This window comes from Oncorhynchus masou, chromosome 14 (genome assembly GCF_036934945.1).
Source record: "Oncorhynchus masou masou isolate Uvic2021 chromosome 14, UVic_Omas_1.1, whole genome shotgun sequence".
Classification (NCBI taxonomy): Eukaryota; Metazoa; Chordata; class Actinopteri; order Salmoniformes; family Salmonidae; genus Oncorhynchus; species Oncorhynchus masou.
The window spans coordinates 38,781,817-38,807,754 of record NC_088225.1 but is presented as its reverse complement, the minus strand read 5'-3'; the positions used below and the strand labels follow the sequence as shown (position 1 = coordinate 38,807,754).

Genomic DNA, 25,938 nt, shown 5'->3' with positions numbered 1-25,938 from the left:
GTCTGCCTCATCTTCTGGGTTCTGCTGACTATTCGTGGCTCAGTTGGTTAAGTTACTGTTTCTCACTCCGGAGACCCAGGTTCGTAACCGGGTCCTGACACAAACCATGGAAACCATGGAAACCAAGTGTTTGATACCATTCCACCTCGTCCTCCCCAGCCATTACCACAACCCCGTCCTCCCAAATTAAAGTGCCATCAACCTCCTGTGGTGTGTGTGTGTGTGTGTGTGTGTGTGTGTGTGTGTGTGTGTGTGTGTGTGTGTGTGTGTGTGTGTGTGTGTGTGTGTGTGTGTGTGTGTGTGTGTGTGTGTGTGTGTGTGTGCTATCCATACGGAACTACCTGAGCTCTATAACTACCAAGGTAATTGTTGCACGGTTACCTGAGCTCTATAACTACCAAGGTAATTGTTGCACGGTTACCTGAGTCCTATAAACTACCAAGGCAATTGTTGCACGGTTACCTGAGCTCTATAACTACCAAGGTAATTGTTGCACGGTTACCTGAGTCCTATAAACTACCAAGATAACTTTAGTCAACTCTTGAGTTAAATTCAGGATGACTGGTACCACAAAAGTGGTTCACCCTTTAGGTAATGGCAACGAATCCTTCAGAACAAACCTGCTCTGGGGACAGCTAACAGGGCTAACAGGTGTTGGGGATGAATCAGAATAGCTAACAGCTAACAGAGCTAACAAAGCTAACAGGGTAACAGAGCTAACAAGGCTAACAGGGCTAACAGAGCTAACAGGGCTAACAGGGCTAACAGGGCTCACAGGGCTAACAGCGCTAACAGAGCTAACAGAGCTAACAGGCTAGTCCAGGGTAACTATATCTATGTAGAACAGTGTTTAGTCCAGGGTAACTATATCTCTGTAGATCAGTGTTTAGTCCAGGGTAACTATATCTCTGTGTTAGTCCAGGGTAACTATATCTCTGTAGATCAGTGTTTAGTCCAGGGTAACTATATCTCTGTGTTAGTCCAGGGTAACTATATCTCTGTAGATCAGTGTTTAGTCCAGGGTAACTATATCTCTGTGTTAGTCCAGGGTAACTATATCTCTGTAGATCAGTGTTTAGTCCAGGGTAACTATATCTCTGTAGAACAGTGTTTAGTCCAGGGTAACTATATCTCTGTAGATCAGTGTTTAGTCCAGGGTAACTATATCTCTGTGTTAGTCCAGGGTAACTATATCTCTGTAGATCAGTGTTTAGTCCAGGGTAACTATATCTCTGTAGAACAGTGTTTAGTCCAGGGTAACTATATCTCTGTAGATCAGTGTTTAGTCCAGGGTAACTATATCTCTGTGTTAGTCCAGGGTAACTATATCTCTGTGTTAGTCCAGGGTAACTATATCTCTGTAGATCAGTGTTTAGTCCAGGGTAACTATATCTCTGTGTTAGTCCAGGGTAACTATATCTCTGTAGATCAGTGTTTAGTCCAGGGTAACTATATCTCTGTAGATCAGTGTTTAGTCCAGGGTAACTATATCTCTGTGTTAGTCCAGGGTAACTATATCTCTGTAGATCAGTGTTTAGTCCAGGGTAACTATATCTCTGTGATTAGTCCAGGTTTAGTAACTATATCTCTGTAGATCAGTGTTTAGTCCAGGGTAACTATATCTCTGTAGATCAGTGTTTAGTCCAGGGTAACTATATCTCTGTGTTAGTCCAGGGTAACTATATCTCTGTAGATCAGTGTTTAGTCCAGGGTAACTATATCTCTGTGTTAGTCCAGGGTAACTATATCTCTGTGTTAGTCCAGGGTAACTATATCTCTGTAGATCAGTGTTTAGTCCAGGGTAACTATATATCTGTAGATCAGTGTTTAGTCCAGGGTAACTATATCTCTGTGTTAGTCCAGGGTAACTATATCTCTGTGTTAGTCCAGGGTAACTATATCTCTGTAGATCAGTGTTTAGTCCAGGGTAACTATATCTCTGTGTTAGTCCAGGGTAACTATATCTCTGTGTTAGTCCAGGGTAACTATATCTCTGTAGATCAGTGTTTAGTCCAGGGTAACTATATCTCTGTAGATCAGTGTTTAGTCCAGGGTAACTATATCTCTGTGTTAGTCCAGGGTAACTATATCTCTGTGTTAGTCCAGGGTAACTATATCTCTGTAGATCAGTGTTTAGTCCAGGGTAACTATATCTCTGTGTTAGTCCAGGGTAACTATATCTCTGTAGATCAGTGTTTAGTCCAGGGTAACTATATCTCTGTGTTAGTCCAGGGTAACTATATCTCTGTGTTAGTCCAGGGTAACTATATCTCTGTAGATCAGTGTTTAGTCCAGGGTAACTATATCTCTGTGTTAGTCCAGGGTGTGTTTAGTCCAGGGTAACTATATCTCTGTAGATCAGTGTTTAGTCCAGGGTAACTATATCTCTGTAGATCAGTGTTTAGTCCAGGGTTAACTATATCTCTGTAGATCAGTGTTTAGTCCAGGGTAACTATATCTCTGTAGATCAGTGTTTAGTCCAGGGTAACTATATCTCTGTGTTAGTCCAGGGTAACTATATCTCTGTAGATCAGTGTTTAGTCCAGGGTAACTATATCTCTCAGTGTTTAGTCCAGGGTAACTATATCTCTGTAGATCAGTGTTTAGTCCAGGGTAACTATATCTCTGTAGATCAGTGTTTAGTCCAGGGTAACTATATCTCTGTAGATCAGTGTTTAGTCCAGGGTAACTATATCTCTGTAGATCAGTGTTTAGTCCAGGGTAACTATATCTCTGTAGATCAGTGTTTAGTCCAGGGTAACTATATCTCTGTAGATCAGTGTTTAGTCCAGGGTAACTATATCTCTGTAGATCAGTGTTTAGTCCAGGGTAACTATATCTATGTAGATCAGTGTTTAGTCCAGGGTAACTATATCTCTGTGTTAGTCCAGGGTAACTATATCTCTGTAGATCAGTGTTTAGTCCAGGGTAACTATATCTCTGTAGATCAGTGTTTAGTCCAGGGTAACTATATCTCTGTGTTAGTCCAGGGTAACTATATCTCTGTGTTAGTCCAGGGTAACTATATCTCTGTGTTAGTCCAGGGTAACTATATCTCTGTAGATCAGTGTTTAGTCCAGGGTAACTATATCTCTGTAGATCAGTGTTTAGTCCAGGGTAACTATATCTCTGTAGATCAGGGTGTTTAGTCCAGGGTAACTATATCTCTGTGTTAGTCCAGGGTAACTATATCTCTGTAGATCAGTGTTTAGTCCAGGGTAACTATATCTCTGTGTTAGTCCAGGGTAACTATATCTCTGTAGATCAGTGTTTAGTCCAGGGTAACTATATCTCTGTGTTAGTCCAGGGTAACTATATCTCTGTGTTAGTCCAGGGTAACTATATCTCTGTAGATCAGTGTTTAGTCCAGGGTAACTATATCTCTGTGTTAGTCCAGGGTAACTATATCTCTGTGTTAGTCCAGGGTAACTATATCTCTGTAGATCAGTGTTTAGTCCAGGGTAACTATATCTCTGTGTTAGTCCAGGGTAACAGATCAGTGTTTAGTCCAGGGTAACTATATCTCTGTAGATCAGTGTTTAGTCCAGGGTAACTATATCTCTGTGTTAGTCAGGGTATATCTCTGTGTTAGTCCAGGGTAACTATATCTCTGTAGATCAGTGTTTAGTCCAGGGTAACTATATCTCTGTAGATCAGTGTTTAGTCCAGGGTAACTATATCTCTGTAGATCAGTGTTTAGTCCAGGGTAACTATATCTCTGTGTTAGTCCAGGGTAACTATATCTCTGTAGATCAGTGTTTAGTCCAGGGTAACTATATCTCTGTAGATCAGTGTTTAGTCCAGGGTAACTATATCTCTGTGTTAGTCCAGGGTAACTATATCTCTGTAGATCAGTGTTTAGTCCAGGGTAACTATATCTCTGTAGATCAGTGTTTAGTCCAGGGTAACTATATCTCTGTGTTTAGTCCAGGGTAACTATATCTCTGTAGATCAGTGTTTAGTCCAGGGTAACTATATCTCTGTAGATCAGTGTTTAGTCCAGGGTAACTATATCTCTGTGTTAGTCCAGGGTAACTATATCTCTGTAGATCAGTGTTTAGTCCAGGGTAACTATATCTCTGTGTTAGTCCAGGGTAACTATATCTCTGTAGATCAGTGTTTAGTCCAGGGTAACTATATCTCTGTAGATCAGTGTTTAGTCCAGGGTAACTATATCTCTGTGTTAGTCCAGGGTAACTATAGTGTTAGTCCAGGGTAACTATATCTCTGTAGATCAGTGTTTAGTCCAGGGTAACTATATCTCTGTGTTAGTCCAGGGTAACTATATCTCTGTAGATCAGTGTTTAGTCCAGGGTAACTATATCTCTGTAGATCAGTGTTTAGTCCAGGGTAACTATATCTCTGTGTTAGTCCAGGGTAACTATATCTCTGTAGATCAGTGTTTAGTCCAGGGTAACTATATCTCTGTAGATCAGTGTTTAGTCCAGGGTAACTATATCTCTGTGTTAGTCCAGGGTAACTATATCTCTGTAGATCAGTGTTTAGTCCAGGGTAACTATATCTCTGTAGATCAGTGTTTAGTCCAGGGTAACTATATCTCTGTAGATCAGTGTTTAGTCCAGGGTAACTATATCTCTGTGTTAGTCCAGGGTTTAGATCAGTGTTTAGTCCAGGGTAACTATATCTCTGTAGATCAGTGTTTAGTCCAGGGTAACTATATCTCTGTGTTAGTCCAGGGTAACTATATCTCTGTAGATCAGTGTTTAGTCCAGGGTAACTATATCTCTGTAGATCAGTGTTTAGTCCAGGGTAACTATATCTCTGTAGATCAGTGTTTAGTCCAGGGTAACTATATCTCTGTAGATCAGTGTTTAGTCCAGGGTAACTATATCTCTGTGTTAGTCCAGGGTAACTATATCTCTGTAGATCAGTGTTTAGTCCAGGGTAACTATATCTCTGTAGATCAGTGTTTAGTCCAGGGTAACTATATCTCTGTAGATCAGTGTTTAGTCCAGGGTAACTATATCTCTGTAGATCAGTGTTTAGTCCAGGGTAACTATATCTCTGTAGATCAGTGTTAGTCCAGGGTAACTATATCTCTGTGTTAGTCCAGGGTAACTATATCTCTGTAGATCAGTGTTTAGTCCAGGGTAACTATATCTCTGTAGATCAGTGTTTAGTCCAGGGTAACTATATCTCTGTAGATCAGTGTTTAGTCCAGGGTAACTATATCTCTGTAGATCAGTGTTTAGTCCAGGGTAACTATATCTCTGTGTTAGTCCAGGGTAACTATATCTCTGTAGATCAGTGTTTAGTCCAGGGTAACTATATCTCTGTAGATCAGTGTTTAGTCCAGGGTAACTATATCTCTGTAGATCAGTGTTTAGTCCAGGGTAACTATATCTCTGTAGATCAGTGTTTAGTCCAGGGTAACTATATCTCTGTTAGTCCATAACAGTGTTAGTATCTGTAGATCAGTGTTTAGTCCAGGGTAACTATATCTCTGTAGATCAGTGTTTAGTCCAGGGTAACTATATCTCTGTAGATCAGTGTTTAGTCCAGGGTAACTATATCTCTGTCAGTGTTTAGTCAGGGTGTGTTAGTCCAGGGTAACTATATCTCTGTAGATCAGTGTTTAGTCCAGGGTAACTATATCTCTGTGTTAGTCCAGGGTAACTATATCTCTGTAGATCAGTGTTTAGTCCAGGGTAACTATATCTCTGTAGATCAGTGTTTAGTCCAGGGTAACTATATCTCTGTAGATCAGTGTTTAGTCCAGGGTAACTATATCTCTGTGTTAGTCCAGGGTAACTATATCTCTGTAGATCAGTGTTTAGTCCAGGGTAACTATATCTCTGTAGATCAGTGTTTAGTCCAGGGTAACTATATCTCTGTAGATCAGTGTTTAGTCCAGGGTAACTATATCTCTGTAGATCAGTGTTTAGTCCAGGGGTGTTTAGTCCAGGGTAACTATATCTCTGTAGATCAGTGTTTAGTCCAGGGTAACTATATCTCTGTAGATGTGTTTAGTCCAGGGTAACTATATCTCTGTAGATCAGTGTTTAGTCCAGGGTAACTATATCTCTGTAGATCAGTGTTTAGTCCAGGGTAACTATATCTCTGTGTTAGTCCAGGGTAACTATATCTCTGTAGATCAGTGTTTAGTCCAGGGTAACTATATCTCTGTAGATCAGTGTTTAGTCCAGGGTAACTATATCTCTGTGTTAGTCCAGGGTAACTATATCTCTGTAGATCAGTGTTTAGTCCAGGGTAACTATATCTCTGTGTTAGTCCAGGGTAACTATATCTCTGTGTTAGTCCAGGGTAACTATATCTCTGTAGATCAGTGTTTAGTCCAGGGTAACTATATCTCTGTAGATGTGTTTAGTCCAGGGTAACTATATCTCTGTAGATCAGTGTTAGTCCAGGGTAACTATATCTCTGTAGATGTGTTTAGTCCAGGGTAACTATATCTCTGTAGATCAGTGTTTAGTCCAGGGTAACTATATCTCTGTGTTAGTCCAGGGTAACTATATCTCTGTAGATCAGTGTTTAGTCCAGGGTAACTATATCTGTGTTAGTCCAGGGTAACTATATCTCTGTAGATCAGTGTTTAGTCCAGGGTAACTATATCTCTGTGTTTAGTCCAGGGTAACTATATCTCTGTAGATTAGTCCAGGGTAACTATATCTCTGTAGATCAGTGTTAGTCCAGGGTAACTATATCTCTGTGTTTAGTCCAGGGTAACTATATCTCTGTGTTAGTCCAGGGTAACTATATCTCTGTAGATCAGTGTTTAGTCCAGGGTAACTATATCTCTGTAGATCAGTGTTTAGTCCAGGGTAACTATATCTCTGTAGATCAGTGTTTAGTCCAGGGTAACTATATCTCTGTGTTAGTCCAGGGTAACTATATCTCTGTAGATCAGTGTTTAGTCCAGGGTAACTATATCTCTGTAGATCAGTGTTTAGTCCAGGGTAACTATATCTCTGTAGATCAGTGTTTAGTCCAGGGTAACTATATCTCTGTAGATCAGTGTTTAGTCCAGGGTAACTATATCTCTGTGTTAGTCCAGGGTAACTATATCTCTGTAGATCAGTGTTTAGTCCAGGGTAACTATATCTCTGTAGATCAGTGTTTAGTCCAGGGTAACTATATCTCTGTAGTGTTTAGTCCAGGGTAACTATATCTCTGTAGATCAGTGTTTAGTCCAGGGTAACTATATCTCTGTGTTAGTCCAGGGTAACTATATCTCTGTAGATCAGTGTTTAGTCCAGGGTAACTATATCTCTGTGTTAGTCCAGGGTAACTATATCTCTGTGATTGTTTAGTCCAGGGTAACTATATCTCTGTAGATCAGTGTTTAGTCCAGGGTAACTATATCTCTGTGTTAGTCCAGGGTAACTATATCTCTGTAGATCAGTGTTTAGTCCAGGGTAACTATATCTCTGTGTTTAGTCCAGGGTAACTATATCTCTGTAGATCAGTGTTTAGTCCAGGGTAACTATATCTCTGTGTTAGTCCAGGGTAACTATATCTCTGTAGATCAGTGTTTAGTCCAGGGTAACTATATCTCTGTAGATCAGTGTTTAGTCCAGGGTAACTATATCTCTGTAGATCAGTGTTTAGTCCAGGGTAACTATATCTCTGTGTTAGTCCAGGGTAAGTCCAGGGTAACTATATCTCTGTAGATCAGTGTTTAGTCCAGGGTAACTATATCTCTGTGTTAGTCCAGGGTAACTATATCTCTGTGTTAGTCCAGGGTAACTATATCTGTAGATCAGTGTTTAGTCCAGGGTAGTCCAGGGTAACTATATCTCTGTAGATCAGTGTTTAGTCCAGGGTAACTATATCTCTGTGTTAGTCCAGGGTAACTATATCTCTGTAGATCAGTGTTTAGTCCAGGGTAACTATATCTCTGTAGATCAGTGTTTAGTCCAGGGTAACTATATCTCTGTAGATCAGTGTTTAGTCCAGGGTAACTATATCTCTGTAGATCAGTGTTTAGTCCAGGGTAACTATATCTCTGTGTTAGTCCAGGGTAACTATATCTCTGTAGATCAGTGTTTAGTCCAGGGTAACTATATCTCTGTAGATCAGTGTTTAGTCCAGGGTAACTATATCTCTGTAGATCAGTGTTTAGTCCAGGGTAACTATATCTCTGTGTTAGTCCAGGGTAACTATATCTCTGTAGATCAGTGTTTAGTCCAGGGTAACTATATCTCTGTAGATCAGTGTTTAGTCCAGGGTAACTATATCTCTGTGTTAGTCCAGGGTAACTATATCTCTGTAGATCAGTGTTTAGTCCAGGGTAACTATATCTCTGTGTTAGTCCAGGGTAACTATATCTCTGTAGATCAGTGTTTAGTCCAGGGTAACTATATCTCTGTGTTAGTCCAGGGTAACTATATCTCTGTGTTAGTCCAGGGTAACTATATCTCTGTAGATCAGTGTTTAGTCCAGGGTAACTATATCTCTGTGTTAGTGTGTTTAGTCCAGGGTAACTATATCTCTGTAGATCAGTGTTTAGTCCAGGGTAACTATATCTCTGTAGATCAGTGTTTAGTCCAGGGTAACTATATCTCTGTAGATCAGTGTTTAGTCCAGGGTAACTATATCTCTGTAGATCAGTGTTTAGTCCAGGGTAACTATATCTCTGTAGATCAGTGTTTAGTCCAGGGTAACTATATCTCTGTAGATCAGTGTTTAGTCCAGGGTAACTATATCTCTGTAGATCAGTGTTTAGTCCAGGGTAACTATATCTCTGTGTTAGTCCAGGGTAACTATATCTCTGTAGATCAGTGTTTAGTCCAGGGTAACTATATCTCTGTGTTAGTCCAGGGTAACTATATCTCTGTAGATCAGTGTTTAGTCCAGGGTAACTATATCTCTGTAGATCAGTGTTTAGTCCAGGGTAACTATATCTCTGTAGATCAGTGTTTAGTCCAGGGTAACTATATCTCTGTGTTAGTCCAGGGTAACTATATCTCTGTAGATCAGTGTTTAGTCCAGGGTAACTATATCTCTGTAGATCAGTGTTTAGTAACTATATCTCCAGTGTTTAGTCCAAGTCCAGGGTAACTATATCTCTGTAGATCAGTGTTTAGTCCAGGGTAACTATATCTCTGTAGATCAGTGTTTAGTCCAGGGTAACTATATCTCTGTGTTAGTCCAGGGTAACTATATCTCTGTAGATCAGTGTTTAGTCCAGGGTAACTATATCTCAGTGTTTAGTGTAACTATATCTCTGTGTTAGTCCATCAGTGTTTAGTCCAGGGTAACTATATCTCTGTAGATCAGTGTTTAGTCCAGGGTAACTATATCTCTGTAGATCAGTGTTTAGTCCAGGGTAACTATATCTCTGTAGATCAGTGTTTAGTCCAGGGTAACTATATCTCTGTGTTAGTCCAGGGTAACTATATCTCTGTAGATGTGTTTAGTCCAGGGTAACTATATCTCTGTAGATCAGTGTTTAGTCCAGGGTAACTATATCTCTGTGTTAGTCCAGGGTAACTATATCTCTGTAGATCAGTGTTTAGTCCAGGGTAACTATATCTCTGTAGATCAGTGTTTAGTCCAGGGTAACTATATCTCTGTGTTAGTCCAGGGTAACTATATCTCTGTAGATCAGTGTTTAGTCCAGGGTAACTATATCTCTGTAGATCAGTGTTTAGTCCAGGGTAACTATATCTCTGTAGATCAGTGTTTAGTCCAGGGTAACTATATCTCTGTGTTAGTCCAGGGTAACTATATCTCTGTAGATGTGTTTAGTCCAGGGTAACTATATCTCTGTAGATCAGTGTTTAGTCCAGGGTAACTATATCTCTGTAGATCAGTGTTTAGTCCAGGGTAACTATATCTCTGTAGATCAGTGTTTAGTCCAGGGTAACTATATCTCTGTGTTAGTCCAGGGTAACTATATCTCTGTAGATCAGTGTTTAGTCCAGGGTAACTATATCTCTGTAGATCAGTGTTTAGTCCAGGGTAACTATATCTCTGTAGATCAGTGTTTAGTCCAGGGTAACTATATCTCTGTAGATCAGTGTTTAGTCCAGGGTAACTATATCTCTGTAGATCAGTGTTTAGTCCAGGGTAACTATATCTGTAGATCTGTGTTTAGTCCAGGGTAACTATATCTCTGTGTTAGTCCAGGGTAACTATATCTCTGTAGATCAGTGTTTAGTCCAGGGTAACTATATCTCTGTAGATCAGTGTTTAGTCCAGGGTAACTATATCTCTGTGTTAGTCCAGGGTAACTATATCTCTGTAGATCAGTGTTTAGTCCAGGGTAACTATATCTCTGTGTTAGTCCAGGGTAACTATATCTCTGTAGATCAGTGTTTAGTCCAGGGTAACTATATCTCTGTAGATCAGTGTTTAGTCCAGGGTAACTATATCTCTGTAGATCAGTGTTTAGTCCAGGGTAACTATATCTCTGTGTTAGTCCAGGGTAACTATATCTCTGTGTTAGTCCAGGGTAACTATATCTCTGTAGATCAGTGTTTAGTCCAGGGTAACTATATCTCTGTGTTAGTCCAGGGTAACTATATCTCTGTAGATCAGTGTTTAGTCCAGGGTAACTATATCTCTGTAGATCAGTGTTTAGTCCAGGGTAACTATATCTCTGTAGATCAGTGTTTAGTCCAGGGTAACTATATCTCTGTGTTAGTCCAGGGTAACTATATCTCTGTAGATCAGTGTTTAGTCCAGGGTAACTATATCTCTGTAGATCAGTGTTTAGTCCAGGGTAACTATATCTCTGTGTCCAGGGTAGATCAGTGTTTAGTCCAGGGTAACTATATCTCTGTGTTAGTCCAGGGTAACTATATCTCTGTAGATCAGTGTTTAGTCCAGGGTAACTATATCTCTGTAGATCAGTGTTTAGTCCAGGGTAACTATATCTCTGTGTTAGTCCAGGGTAACTATATCTCTGTAGATCAGTGTTTAGTCCAGGGTAACTATATCTCTGTAGATGTGTTTTAGTCCAGGGTAACTATATCTCTGTAGATCAGTGTTTAGTCCAGGGTAACTATATCTCTGTAGATCAGTGTTTAGTCCAGGGTAACTGTGTTAGTATCTATATCTGTAGATCAGTGTTTAGTCCAGGGTAACTATATCTCTGTAGATCAGTGTTTAGTCCAGGGTAACTATATCTCTGTGTTAGTCCAGGGTGTTATCTGTAGATCAGTGTTTAGTCCAGGGTAACTATATCTCTGTGTTAGTCCAGGGTAACTATATCAGTCTGTAGATCAGTGTTTAGTCCAGGGTAACTATATCTCTGTAGATCAGTGTTTAGTCCAGGGTAACTATATCTCTGTGTTAGTCCAGGGTAATCTCTGTGTTAGTCCAGGGTAACTATATCTCTGTAGATCAGTGTTTAGTCCAGGGTAACTATATCTCTGTGTTAGTCCAGGGTAACTATATCTCTGTAGATCAGTGTTTAGTCCAGGGTAACTATATCTCAGTGTTTAGTGTGTTTAGTCCAGGGTAACTATATCTCTGTAGATCAGTGTTTAGTCCAGGGTAACTATATCTCTGTAGATCAGTGTTTAGTCCAGGGTAACTATATCTCTGTGTTAGTCCAGGGTAACTATATCTCTGTAGATCAGTGTTTAGTCCAGGGTAACTCTCTGTGTTATATCTCTGTAGATCAGTGTTTAGTCCAGGGTAACTATATCTCTGTAGATCAGTGTTTAGTCCAGGGTAACTATATCTCTGTAGATCAGTGTTTAGTCCAGGGTAACTATATCTCTGTAGATCAGTGTTTAGTCCAGGGTAACTATATCTCTGTAGATGTGTTTAGTCCAGGGTAACTATATCTCTGTAGATCAGTGTTTAGTCCAGGGTAACTATATCTCTGTGTTAGTCCAGGGTAACTATATCTCTGTAGATCAGTGTTTAGTCCAGGGTAACTATATCTCTGTAGATCAGTGTTTAGTCCAGGGTAACTATATCTCTGTAGATCAGTGTTTAGTCCAGGGTAACTATATCTCTGTAGATTAGTCCAGGGTAACTATATCTCTGTGTTTAGTCCAGGGTAACTATATCTCTGTAGATCAGTGTTTAGTCCAGGGTAACTATATCTCTGTAGATCAGTGTTTAGTCCAGGGTATATCTCTAGTGTTTATCAGGGTAACTATATCTGTGTTAGTCCAGGGTAACTATATCTCTGTGTTAGTCCAGGGTAACTATATCTCTGTAGATCAGTGTTTAGTCCAGGGTAACTATATCTCTGTAGATCAGTGTTTAGTCCAGGGTAACTATATCTCTGTGTTAGTCCAGGGTAACTATATCTCTGTGTTAGTCCAGGGTAACTATATCTCTGTAGATCAGTGTTTAGTCCAGGGTAACTATATCTCTGTAGATCAGTGTTTAGTCCAGGGTAACTATATCTCTGTGTAGAGTCCAGGGTAACTATATCTCTGTTTAGTCCAGGGTAACTATATCTCTGTGTTAGTCCAGGGTAACTATATCTCTGTAGATCAGTGTTTAGTCCAGGGGTGTTTAGTCCAGGGTAACTATATCTCTGTAGATCTGTGTTAGTCCAGGGTAAGGGTAACTATATCTCTGTAGATCAGTGTTTAGTCCAGGGTAACTATATCTCTGTAGATCAGTGTTTAGTCCAGGGTAAGGGTAACTATATCTCTGTGTTAGTCCAGGGTAACTATATCTCTGTGTTTAGTCCAGGGTAACTATATCTCTGTAGATCAGTGTTTAGTCCAGGGTAACTATATCTCTGTAGATCAGTGTTTAGTCCAGGGTAACTATATCTCTGTGATCAGTGTTTAGTCCAGGGTAACTATATCTCTGTGTTAGTCCAGGGTAACTATATCTCTGTGTTTAGTCCAGGGTAACTATATCTCTGTAGATCAGTGTTTAGTCCAGGGTAACTATATCTCTGTCCAGGGTAACTATATGTCTGTGTTAGTCCAGGGTAACTATATCTCTGTAGATCAGTGTTTAGTCCAGGGTAACTATATCTCTGTAGATCAGTGTTAGTCCAGGGTAACTATATCTCTGTAGATCAGTGTTTAGTCCAGGGTAACTATATCTCTGTTGATCAGTGTTTAGTCCAGGGTAACTATATCTCTGTGTTAGTCCAGGGTAACTATATCTCTGTGTAGTTAGTCCAGGGTAACTATATCTCTGTAGATCAGTGTTTAGTCCAGGGTAACTATATCTCTGTGTTTAGTCCAGGGTAACTATATCTCTGTAGATCAGTGTTTAGTCCAGGGTAACTATATCTCTGTAGATCAGTGTTTAGTCCAGGGTAACTATATCTCTGTGTTAGTCCAGGGTCTATAGTGTTTAGTCCAGGGTAACTATATCTCTGTAGATCAGTGTTTAGTCCAGGGTAACTATATCTCTGTGTTAGTCCAGGGTAACTATATCTCTGTAGATCAGTGTTTAGTCCAGGGTAACTATATCTCTGTGTTTAGTCCAGGGTAACTATATCTCTGTAGATCAGTGTTTAGTCCAGGGTAACTATATCTCTGTAGATCAGTGTTTAGTCCAGGGTAACTATATCTCTGTGTTAGTCCAGGGTAACTATATCTCTGTAGATCAGTGTTTAGTCCAGGGTAACTATATCTCTGTGTTAGTCCAGGGTAACTATATCTCTGTAGATCAGTGTTTAGTCCAGGGTAACTATATCTCTGTAGATCAGTGTTTAGTCCAGGGTAACTATATCTCTGTGTTAGTCCAGGGTAACTATATCTCTGTGTTAGTCCAGGGTAACTATATCTCTGTAGATCAGTGTTTAGTCCAGGGTAACTATATCTCTGTAGATCAGTGTTTAGTCCAGGGTAACTATATCTGTAGATCAGTGTTTAGTCCAGGGTAACTATATCTCTGTGTTAGTGTAGATCAGTGTTTAGTCCAGGGTAACTATATCTCTGTAGATCAGTGTTTAGTCCAGGGTAACTATATCTCTGTGTTAGTCCAGGGTAACTATATCTCTGTAGATCAGTGTTTAGTCCAGGGTAACTATATATCTCTGTGTTAGTCCAGGGTAACTATATCTCTGTAGATCAGTGTTTAGTCCAGGGTAACTATATCTCTCAGTGTTTAGTCCAGGGTAACTATATCTCTGTAGATCTATAGTGTTTAGTCCAGGGTAACTATATCTCTGTAGTGTTTAGTCAGGGTGTTTAGTCCAGGGTAACTATATCTCTGTAGATCAGTGTTTAGTCCAGGGTAACTATATCTCTGTGTTAGTCCAGGGTAACTATATCTCTGTAGATCAGTGTTAGTCCAGGGTAACTATATCTCTGTAGATCAGTGTTTAGTCCAGGGTAACTATATCTCAGTGTTTAGTCCATAACATCTCTGTTTAGTCCAGGGTAACTATATCTCTGTAGATCAGTGTTTAGTCCAGGGTAACTATATCTCTGTGATCAGTGTTTAGTCCAGGGTAACTATATCTCTGTTTAGTCCAGGGTAACTATATCTCTGTAGATCAGTGTTTAGTCCAGGGTAACTATATCTCTGTGTTAGTCCAGGGTAACTATATCTCTGTAGATCAGTGTTTAGTCCAGGGTAACTATATCTCTGTGTTAGTCCAGGGTAACTATATCTCTGTGTTAGTCCAGGGTAACTATATCTCTGTAGATCAGTGTTTAGTCCAGGGTAACTATATCTCTGTAGATCAGTGTTTAGTCCAGGGTAACTATATCTCTGTGTAGTCCAGGGTAACTATATCTCTGTGTTAGTCCAGGGTAACTATATCTCTGTAGATCAGTGTTTAGTCCAGGGTAACTATATCTCTGTAGATCAGTGTTTAGTCCAGGGTAACTATATCTCTGTGTTAGTCCAGGGTAACTATATCTCTGTAGATCAGTGTTTAGTCCAGGGTAACTATATCTCTGTAGATCAGTGTTTAGTCCAGGGTAACTATATCTCAGTGTTAGTCCAGGGTAACTATATCTCTCAGTGTTTAGTCCAGGGTAACTATATCTCTGTAGATCAGTGTTTAGTCCAGGGTAACTATATCTCTGTAGATCAGTGTTTAGTCCAGGGTAACTATATCTCTGTAGATCAGTGTTTAGTCCAGGGTAACTATATCTCTGTAGATCAGTGTTTAGTCCAGGGTAACTATATCTCTGTAGATCAGTGTTTAGTCCAGGGTAACTATATCTGTGTTAGTCCAGGGTAACTATATCTCTGTAGATCAGTGTTTAGTCCAGGGTAACTATATCTCTGTAGATCAGTGTTTAGTCCAGGGTAACTATATCTCTGTAGATCAGTGTTTAGTCCAGGGTAACTATATCTCTGTGTTAGTCCAGGGTAACTATATCTCTAGATCAGTGTTTAGTCCAGGGTAACTATATCTCTGTAGATCAGTGTTTAGTCCAGGGTAACTATATCTCTGTGTTTAGTCCAGGGTAACTATATCTCTGTGTTAGTCCAGGGTAACTATATCTCTGTAGATCAGTGTTTAGTCCAGGGTAACTATATCTCTGTAGATCAGTGTTTAGTCCAGGGTAACTATATCTCTGTGTTAGTCCAGGGTAACTATATCTCTGTAGATCAGTGTTTAGTCCAGGGTAACTATATCTCTGTAGATCAGTGTTTAGTCCAGGGTAACTATATCTCTGTGTTAGTCCAGGGTAACTATATCTCTGTAGATCAGTGTTTAGTCCAGGGTAACTATATCTCTGTGTTTAGTCCAGGGTAACTATATCTCTGTTTAGATCTATAGTGTTTAGTCCAGGGTAACTATATCTCTGTAGATCAGTGTTTAGTCCAGGGTAACTATATCTCTGTAGATGTGTTTAGTCCAGGGTAACTATATCTCTGTGTTAGTCCAGGGTAACTATATCTCTGTGTTAGTCCAGGGTAACTATATCTCTGTAGATCAGTGTTTAGTCCAGGGTAACTATATCTCTGTAGATCAGTGTTTAGTCCAGGGTAACTATATCTCTGTAGATGTGTTTAGTCCATAACTATAGTGTTTAGTCCAGGGTAACTATATCTCTGTAGATCAGTGTTTAGTCCAGGGTAACTATATCTCTGTTGATCAGTGTTTAGTCCAGGGTAACTATATCTCTGTAGATCAGTGTTTAGTCCAGGGTAACTATATCTCTGTGTTAGTCCAGGGTAACTATATCTCTGTAGATCAGTGTTTAGTCCAGGGTAACTATATCTCTGTTGATCAGTGTTTAGTCCAGGGTAACTATATCTCTGTAGATCAGTGTTTAGTCCAGGGTAACTATATCTCTGTGTTAGTCCAGGGTAACTATATCTCTAGTGTTTAGTCCAGGGTAACTATATCTCTGTAGATCAGTGTTTAGTCCAGGGTAACTATATCTCTGTGTTAGTCCAGGGTAACTATATCTCTGTGTTAGTCCAGGGTAACTATATCTCTGTAGATCAGTGTTTAGTCCAGGGTAACTATATCTCTGTAGATCAGTGTTTAGTCCAGGGTAACTATATCTCTGTAGATCAGTGTTTAGTGATCAGTGTTTAGTCCAGGGTAACTATATCTCTGTAGATCAGTGTTTAGTCCAGGGTAACTATATCTCTGTAGATCAGTGTTTAGTCCAGGGTAACTATATCTCTGTGTGTTTAGTCCAGGGTAACTATATCTCTGTGTTAGTCCAGGGTAACTATATCTCTGTAGATCAGTGTTTAGTCCAGGGTAACTATATCTCTGTAGATCAGTGTTTAGTCCAGGGTAATCTCTGTAGATCAGTGTTTGTGTTAGTCCAGGGTAACTATATCTCTGTAGATCAGTGTTTAGTCCAGGGTAACTATATCTCTGTGTTAGTCCAGGGTAACTATATCTCTGTAGATCAGTGTTTATCAGGGTCTGTATCTCTGTAGATCAGTGTTTAGTCCAGGGTAACTATATCTCTGTGTTTAGTCCAGGGTAACTATATCTCTGTGTTAGTCCAGGGTAACTATATCTCTGTAGATCAGTGTTTAGTCCAGGGTAACTATATCTGTGTTAGTCCAGGGTAACTATATCTCTGTAGATCAGTGTTTAGTCCAGGGTAACTATATCTCTGTAGATCAGTGTTTAGTCCAGGGTAACTATATCTCTGTAGATGTGTTTAGTCCAGGGTAACTATATCTCTGTAGATCAGTGTTTAGTCCAGGGTAACTATATCTCTGTGTTTAGTCCAGGGTAACTATATCTCTGTGTTAGTCCAGGGTAACTATATCTCTGTAGATCAGTGTTTAGTCCAGGGTAACTATATCTCTGTAGATCAGTGTTTAGTGTGTTAGTCCAGGGTAACTATATCTCTGTGTTAGTCCAGGGTAACTATATCTCTGTAGATCAGTGTTTAGTCCAGGGTAACTATATCTCTGTAGATCAGTGTTTAGTCCAGGGTAACTATATCTCTGTGTTAGTCCAGGGTAACTATATCTCTGTGTTTAGTCCAGGGTAACTATATCTCTGTAGATCAGTGTTTAGTCCAGGGTAACTATATCTCTGTGTTAGTCCAGGGTAACTATATCTCTGTGTTAGTCCAGGGTAACTATATCTCTGTAGATCAGTGTTTAGTCCAGGGTAACTATATCTCTGTAGATCTGTGTTTAGTCCAGGGTAACTATATCTCTGTGTTAGTCCAGGGTAACTATAGTGTGTTTAGTCCAGGGTAACTATATCTCTGTGTTAGTCCAGGGTAACTATATCTCTGTAGATCAGTGTTTAGTCCAGGGTAACTATATCTCTGTGTTAGTCCAGGGTAACTATATCTCTGTAGATCAGTGTTTAGTCCAGGGTAACTATATCTCTTAGATCAGTGTTTAGTCCAGGGTAACTATATCTCTGTGTTAGTCCAGGGTAACTATATCTGTAGATCAGTGTTTAGTCCAGGGTAACTATATCTCTGTAGATCAGTGTTTAGTCCAGGGTAACTATATCTCTGTAGATCAGTGTTTAGTCCAGGGTAACTATATCTCTGTAGATCAGTGTTTAGTCCAGGGTAACTATATCTGTAGATCTGTTTAGTCCAGGGTAACTATATCTCTGTTTAGTCCAGGGTAACTATATCTCTGTAGATCAGTGTTTAGTCCAGGGTAACTATATCTCTGTTAGTCCAGGGTAACTATATCTCTGTAGATCAGTGTTTAGTCCAGGGTAACTATATCTGTGTTAGTCCAGGGTAACTATAGTGTTTAGTCCAGGGTAACTATATCTCTGTGTTAGTCCAGGGTAACTATATCTCTGTAGATCAGTGTTTAGTCCAGGGTAACTATATCTCTGTGTTAGTCCAGGGTAACTATATCTCTGTGTTAGTCCAGGGTAACTATATCTCTGTAGATCAGTGTTTAGTCCAGGGTAACTATATCTCTGTAGATCAGTGTTTAGTCCAGGGTAACTATATCTCTGTGTTAGTCCAGGGTAACTATATCTCTGTAGATCAGTGTTTAGTCCAGGGTAACTATATCTCTGTGTTAGTCCAGGGTAACTATATCTCTGTAGATCAGTGTTTAGTCCAGGGTAACTATATCTCTGTAGATCAGTGTTTAGTCCAGGGTAACTATATCTCTGTAGATCAGTGTTTAGTCCAGGGTAACTATATCTCTGTGTTAGTCCAGGGTAACTATATCTCTGTAGATCAGTGTTTAGTCCAGGGTAACTATATCTCTGTAGATCAGTGTTTAGTCCAGGGTAACTATATCTCTGTGTTAGTCCAGGGTAACTATATCTCTGTAGATCAGTGTTTAGTCCAGGGTAACTATATCTCTGTGTTAGTCCAGGGTAACTATAGTGTGTTAGTCCAGGGTAACTATATCTCTGTAGATCAGTGTTTAGTCCAGGGTAACTATATCTCTGTGATCAGTGTTTAGTCCAGGGTAACTATATCTCTGTTAGTCCAGGGTAACTATATCTCTGTGTTAGTCCAGGGTAACTATATCTCTGTAGATCAGTGTTTAGTCCAGGGTAACTATATCTCTGTAGATCAGTGTTTAGTCCAGGGTAACTATATCTCTGTGTTAGTCCAGGGTAACTATATCTCTGTAGATCAGTGTTTAGTCCAGGGTAACTATATCTCTGTAGATCAGTGTTTAGTCCAGGGTAACTATATCTCTGTGTTAGTCCAGGGTAACTATATCTCTGTGTTAGTCCAGGGTAACTATATCTCTGTTTTAGTCCAGGGTAACTATATCTCAGTGTTTAGTCCAGGGTAACTATATCTCTGTAGATCAGTGTTTAGTCCAGGGTAACTATATCTCTGTAGATCAGTGTTTAGTCCAGGGTAACTATATCTCTGTGTTAGATCAGTGTTTAGTCCAGGGTAACTATATCTCTGTAGTTTATCAGTAACTATATCTCTGTGTTAGTCCAGGGTAACTATATCTCTGTAGATCAGTGTTTAGTCCAGGGTAACTATATCTCTGTAGATCTATATCTCTGTGTTTAGTCCAGGGTAACTATATCTCTGTAGATCAGTGTTTAGTCCAGGGTAACTATATCTCTGTGTTTAGTCCAGGGTAACTATAAGTCCAGGGTAACTATATCTCTGTAGATCAGTGTTTAGTCCAGGGTAACTATATCTCTGTGTTAGTCCAGGGTAACTATATCTCTGTGTTAGTCCAGGGTAACTATATCTCTGTAGATCAGTGTTTAGTCCAGGGTAACTATATCTCTGTGTTAGTCCAGGGTAACTATATCTCTGTAGATCAGTGTTTAGTCCAGGGTAACTATATCTCTGTGTTAGTCCAGGGTAACTATATCTCTGTGTTAGTCCAGGGTAACTATATCTCTGTGTTAGTCCAGGGTAACTATATCTCTGTGTTAGTCCAGGGTAACTATATCTCTGTGTTAGTCCAGGGTAACTATATCTAGTCAGGGTCTGTGTGTTAGTCCAGGGTAACTATATCTCTGTAGATCAGTGTTTAGTCCAGGGTAACTATATCTCTGTGTTAGTCCAGGGTAACTATATCTCTGTAGATCAGTGTTTAGTCCAGGGTAACTATATCTCTGTAGATCAGTGTTTAGTCCAGGGTAACTATATCTCTGTGTTAGTCCAGGGTAACTATATCTCTGTGTTAGTCCAGGGTAACTATATCTCTGTGTTAGTCCAGGGTAACTATATCTCTGTGTTAGTCCAGGGTTACCTGGCAGAAGGTCTTCAACCTCAGGTGTGAGGGAGGGGTGCAGATCCATGATATCCATATCCTGCATCCTGGCACCTGTTGACCAAATCACATTGGATCAGCATATACTACATCTATTGTACGCAGCGATCACGTGCCTAGGAACCAGATTTATGCTGTTAACACTGATGTGGGTTCGCCCTAGGAGGAAGTCCACCGTGTGCAGCTCACCCTGCACTAACATAAATAACATGAGAATGTCTACTTCTGATAAGTTTCCCAGTAAAGCAATGAAAACAAGCAAGCATCACAGAAAAGTGCTCAAAAATAGCCCACGTTAACATACGTAGCTTTAAGAAACAAGGTTCATGAAATTAATAACTGGCTAGTAACAGATGACATTAATATTCTGACTATATCTGAAACTCTACTTAGACAATACCTTTAATGATACAGTGGTGGCAATACAAGGTTATAACATCTACAGAAAAGACAGGAATGCCAAAGGTGGAGGTGTGGCTGTTTATATTCAAAACCACATTCCTGTAAAGATTAGAGAGGATCTCATGTTAAATACTGTTGATGTAATAATGGCTACAGGTTCATCTGCCTCGCCTAAAGCCCATTCTGGTGGGAAGCTGCTATAGACCACCAAGTGCTAACAGTCAGTATCTGGATAACGTGTGTGAAATGCTTGATAATATATGTGATGAGACCTACAGTACCAGTCAACAGTTTGGACAGCCTCTCTCAGCCTACACATTCCAGGGTTCTTCTTTATTTTTTTTAACTATTTTCTACACTGTAGAATAATAGTGAAGACATCAAAACTATGAAATAACACATATGGAATCATGTAGTAACCAAAAAAAGTGTTTAAAAAAATTATAATATATTTGAGATTCTTCAAAATAGCCACCCTTTGCCTTGATGACAGCTTTACACCTTCTTGGCATCCTCTCAACTTAGGAAAACCAGTTCCAAAGGCTGGGCCTAATATAGTGACGAGGTCATACAATATGTTTTGTAGTGATTCATATGTTGTTGATGTAAAGAATAGTTGTTAGTCCGTGGTGTGTAATGAGGAGCAACCAGACGCTGCTGGTCTGTGGTGTGTAATGAGGAGCAACCAGACGCTGCTGGTCTGTGGTGTTTAATGAGGAGCAACCAGACGCTGCTGGTCTGTGGTGTGTAATGAGGAGCAACCAGACGCTGCTGGTCTGTGGTGTGTAATGAGGAGCAACCAGACGCTGCTGGTCTGTGGTGTGTAATGAGGAGCAACCAGACGCTGCTGGTCTGTGGTGTGTAATGAGGCACAACCAGACGCTGCTGGTCTGTGGTGTGTAATGAGGAGCAACCCAGACGCTGCTGGTCTGTGGTGTGTAATGAGGAGCAACCAGACGCTGCTGGTCTGTGGTGTGTAATGAGAAGCAACCCAGACGCTGCTGGTCTGTGGTGTGTAATGAGGAGCAACCAGACGTTGCTGGTCTGTGGTGTGTAATGAGGAGCACGCTGCTGGTCAGACGCTGCTGGTCTGTGGTGTGTAATGAGGAGCAACCAGACGCTGCTAGTCTGTGGTGTGTAATGAGAAGCAACCCAGACGTTGCTGGTCCGTGGTGTGTAATGAGGAGCAACCCAGACGTTTCTGGTCCGTGGTGTGTAATGAGGAGCAACCCAGACGCTGCTGGTCTGTGGTGTGTAATGAGAAGCAACCCAGATGCTGCACTTGACACATTTATGAAATTGCTTTAATCCCAGTTACTAATAGACACACACCTGTTAAGAACTTGTAAAAAAAAACTGTTAAAATCCCCTGTGGATTGATGAGGAATTGAAAAATAGTTGGAAGGGATGAGGCAAAAGTAATGGAAAATAAGTGTGGCTTCACAACGGATTGGCAAACGTACCGCAAGTTGAGAAATCATGTGACTTAACTGAATTAAAAAGAAGAAGAAACTATGAAACAAAGGTCAATTACATAAATAATGGTAAATAAGGCAAACTCAGCTCCGTCAGTCATTGAATCAGATGGCTCATTCATTATAAAACCCACTGATATTGCCAACTACCTCAAGGATATTTTTTAATTGGCAAGGTAAGCAAACTTAGGCATGACACGCCAGCAACAAACGCTGACACGACACATCGATTGTATATCTGACCATATTATGACGGACAAGAAGTGTACTTTTGAGTTCCGTAAAGTCAGTGTGAAAGAGGTGAACAAAGTATTGACAACAAGGACAAGCCACCGAGGGTCTGACAATCTGGATGGAAAATGACTGAGGACGATATTGACACTCCCATTTGCCACATCTTCAATTTAAGCCTACTTGAAAGTGTGTGCCCTCTCAGGCCTGAAGGAAAGCTAAAGTCATTCCACTACCTAAGAATAGTAAAGCACCTTTTACTGGCTCAAATAGCTGACCAATCAGCCCCTGTTACCAATTGTGTTTGACCAAATAAACTCATCAAAAAAAAGAAACGTCCTCTCACTGTCAACTGTGTTTATTTTCAGCAGACTGAATATGTGTAAATATTTGTATGAACATAAGATTCAACAACTGACACATGAACTGAACATGTTCCACAGACATGTGACTAGCAGAAATGGAGTAATATGTCCCTGAACAAAGGTGGGGTCAAAATCAAAAGTAACAGTCAGTATCTGGTGTGGCCACCAGCTGCATTAAGTACTGCAGTGCATCTCCTCCTCATGGATTGCAACAGATTTGCCAGTTCTTGATGTGAGATGTTACCCCACTCTTCCACCAAGGCACCTGCAAGTTCCCGGACATTTTTGGGGTGGAATGGCCCTCGCCCTCACCCTCCGATCCAACAGTTCCCAGATGTGCTTAATCGGATTGAGATCCAGGCTCTTCGCTGGCCATGGCAGAACACTGACTTTCCTGTCTTGCAGGAAATCACGCACAGAACGAGCAGTATGGCTGGTGGCATTGTCATGCTGGAGGGTCATGTCAGGATGAGCCTGCAGGAAGGATACCACATGAGGGAGGAAGGATGTCTTCCCTGTAACACATAGCGTTGAGATTGCCTGCAATGACAACAAACTCAGTCCGATGATGCTGTGACACACCGCCCCAGACCATGACGGACCCTCCAACTCCAAATCGATCCCGCTCCAGAGTACAGGCCTCGGTGTAACGCTCATTCCTTGGACAATAAACGCGAATCCGACCAGCGGTGAGACAAAACCCTGACTCGTCAGTGAAGAGCACTTTTTTCCAGTCCTGTCTGGTCCAGCGACGGTGGGTTTGTGCCCATAGGCGACGTTGTTGCCGGTGATGCCTGGTGAGGACCTCAGTCCAGTTCAGCCTATTGCAGACAGACTGAGCACTGATGGACAGTTGTTGTTGCCATCCTGTACCTATTGATGCAGGTGTGATGTTCGAATGTACCGATCCTGTGCAGGTGTTGTTTCAAGTGGTCTGCCACTGCAAGGACGATCAGCTGTCTGTCCTGTCTCCCTGAAGCGCTGTCTTAGGCATCTCACAGTACGGGCATTGCAATTTATTGCCCTGGCCACATCTGCAGTCCTCACGCTCCTTGCAGCCTAAAGCACATTCACGCAGATGAGCATCTTTCTTTGGGTGTTTTTCAGAGTCAGTACAAAGGCCTCTTTAGTGTCATAAGTTTTTATAACTCTGACCATCTTCCATAACTACCGTCTGTAAGCTGTTAGTGTCTTAATGACCGTTCCACAGGTGCATGTTCATTAATTGTTTATGGTTCATTGAACAAGCATTGGGAAACCGTGTTTAAACCCTTTACAATGCAGATCTGTGAAGTTATTTCGATTTGTACGATATTATCTTTGAAAGACAGGTGTCCTGAGAAACAATGCTAAATAACAGACTAATGGGGAGGTTCACAGTACTACATAGAGACATGACTACATGGAACTCTATTCCACAGTACTACATAGAGACATGACTACATGGAACTCTATTCCACAGTACAATAGAGCCATGACTACATAAACTCTATTCAACAGTACTACATAGAGTCATGACTACATGGAACTCTATTTCACAGTACTAATAGAGACATGACTACATGGAACTCTATTCCACAGTACTACATAGAGACATGACTACATGGAACACTATTCCACAGTACTACATAGAGACATGACTCATGGAACAGTCTATTCCACAGTACTACATAGAGACATGACTACATGGAACTCTATTCCACAGTACTACATAGAGACATGACTACATGGAACTCTATTCCACAGTACTACATAGAGCCATGACTACATGGAACACTATTCCACAGTACTACATAGAACATGACTACATGGAACTCTATTCCACAGTACTACATAGAGCCATGACTACATGGAACTCTATTCCACAGTACTACATAGAGCCATGACTACATGGAACTCTATTCCACAGTACTACATAGAGACATGACTACATGGAACTCTATTCCACAGTACTACATGAGACATGACTACATGGAACTCTATTCCACAGTACTACATAGAGCCATGACTACATGGAACTCATTCCACAGTACTACATAGAGACATGACTACATGGAACTCTATTCCACAGTACTACATAGAGACATGACTACATGGAACTCTATTCCACAGTACTACATAGAGACATGACTACATGGAACTCTATTCCACAGTACTACATAGAGCCATGACTACATGGAACTCTATTCCACAGTACCACATAGAGCCATGACTACATGGAACTCTATTCCACAGTACTACATAGAGACATGACTACATGGAACTCTATTCCACAGTACTACATAGAGACATGACTACATGGAACTCTATTCCACAGTACTACATAGAGCCATGACTACATGGAACTCTATTCACAGTACTACATAGAGACATGACACATGGAACTCTATTCCATAGTACTACATAGAGACATGACTACATGGAACTCTATTCCACAGTACTACATAGAGACAGACTGACTACATGGAACTCTATCCACAGTCCACATTGCCCTACTACAGTCCTCAGAGCACATACTACATGGAACTCTATTCCACAGTACTACATGGAGACATGACTACATAAGGACTCTGACCATCTTCCACAGTACTACATAGAGACATGACTACATGGAACTCTATTCCACAGTACTACATAATTGAGACATGACTACATGGAACTCTATTCCACAGTACTACAATAGAGACATGACTACATGGAACTCTATTCCACAAGACACATGAGAAACATGCTACTAACAGACTATGGAACTCTATTCACAGTACTACATGGAGACATGACTACATGGAACTCTATTTCTCAGTACTACATAGAGCTATGACTACATGGAACTCTATTCCACAGTACTACATAGAGACATGACTACATGGAACTCTATTCCACAGTACTACGTGGAGCCATGACTACATGGAACTCTATTCCACAGTACTACATAGAGACATGACTACATGGAACTCTATTCCACAGTACTACATAGAGACATGACTACATGGAACTCTATTCCACAGTACTACATAGAGCCATGACTACATGGAACTCTATTCCACAGTACTACATAGAGACATGACTACATGGAACTCTATTCCACAGTACTACATGGAACATGACTACATGGAACTCTATTCCACAGTACTACATAGAACCATGACTACATGGAACTCTATTCCACAGTACTACATAGAGACATGACTACATGGAACTCTATTCCACAGTACTACATAGAGCCATGACTACATGGAGTACTACATAGAGCCATGACTACATGGAACTCTATTCCACAGTACTACATAGAGACATGACTACATGGAACTCTATTCCACAGTACCACATAGAGCCATGACTACATGGAACTCTATTTCACAGTACTACATGGAGACATGACTACATGGAACTCTATTCCACAGTACCAC

At 40.5% G+C, this 25,938-nt stretch overlaps 1 protein-coding gene across 1 annotated transcript in view; it reads right to left on the bottom strand.

Annotated features, from left to right (window-relative positions):
• The window catches only part of LOC135553795 (uncharacterized), a 63,997-nt gene that overhangs the window by 22,892 nt on the left and 15,167 nt on the right, over positions 1-25,938 (bottom strand). Inside the window, exon 2 of the mRNA XM_064985741.1 lies at positions 20,035-20,109. Coding sequence (XP_064841813.1) covers positions 20,035-20,109 — 75 coding nt within the window. The remainder of the gene's footprint in view (positions 1-20,034; positions 20,110-25,938) is intronic.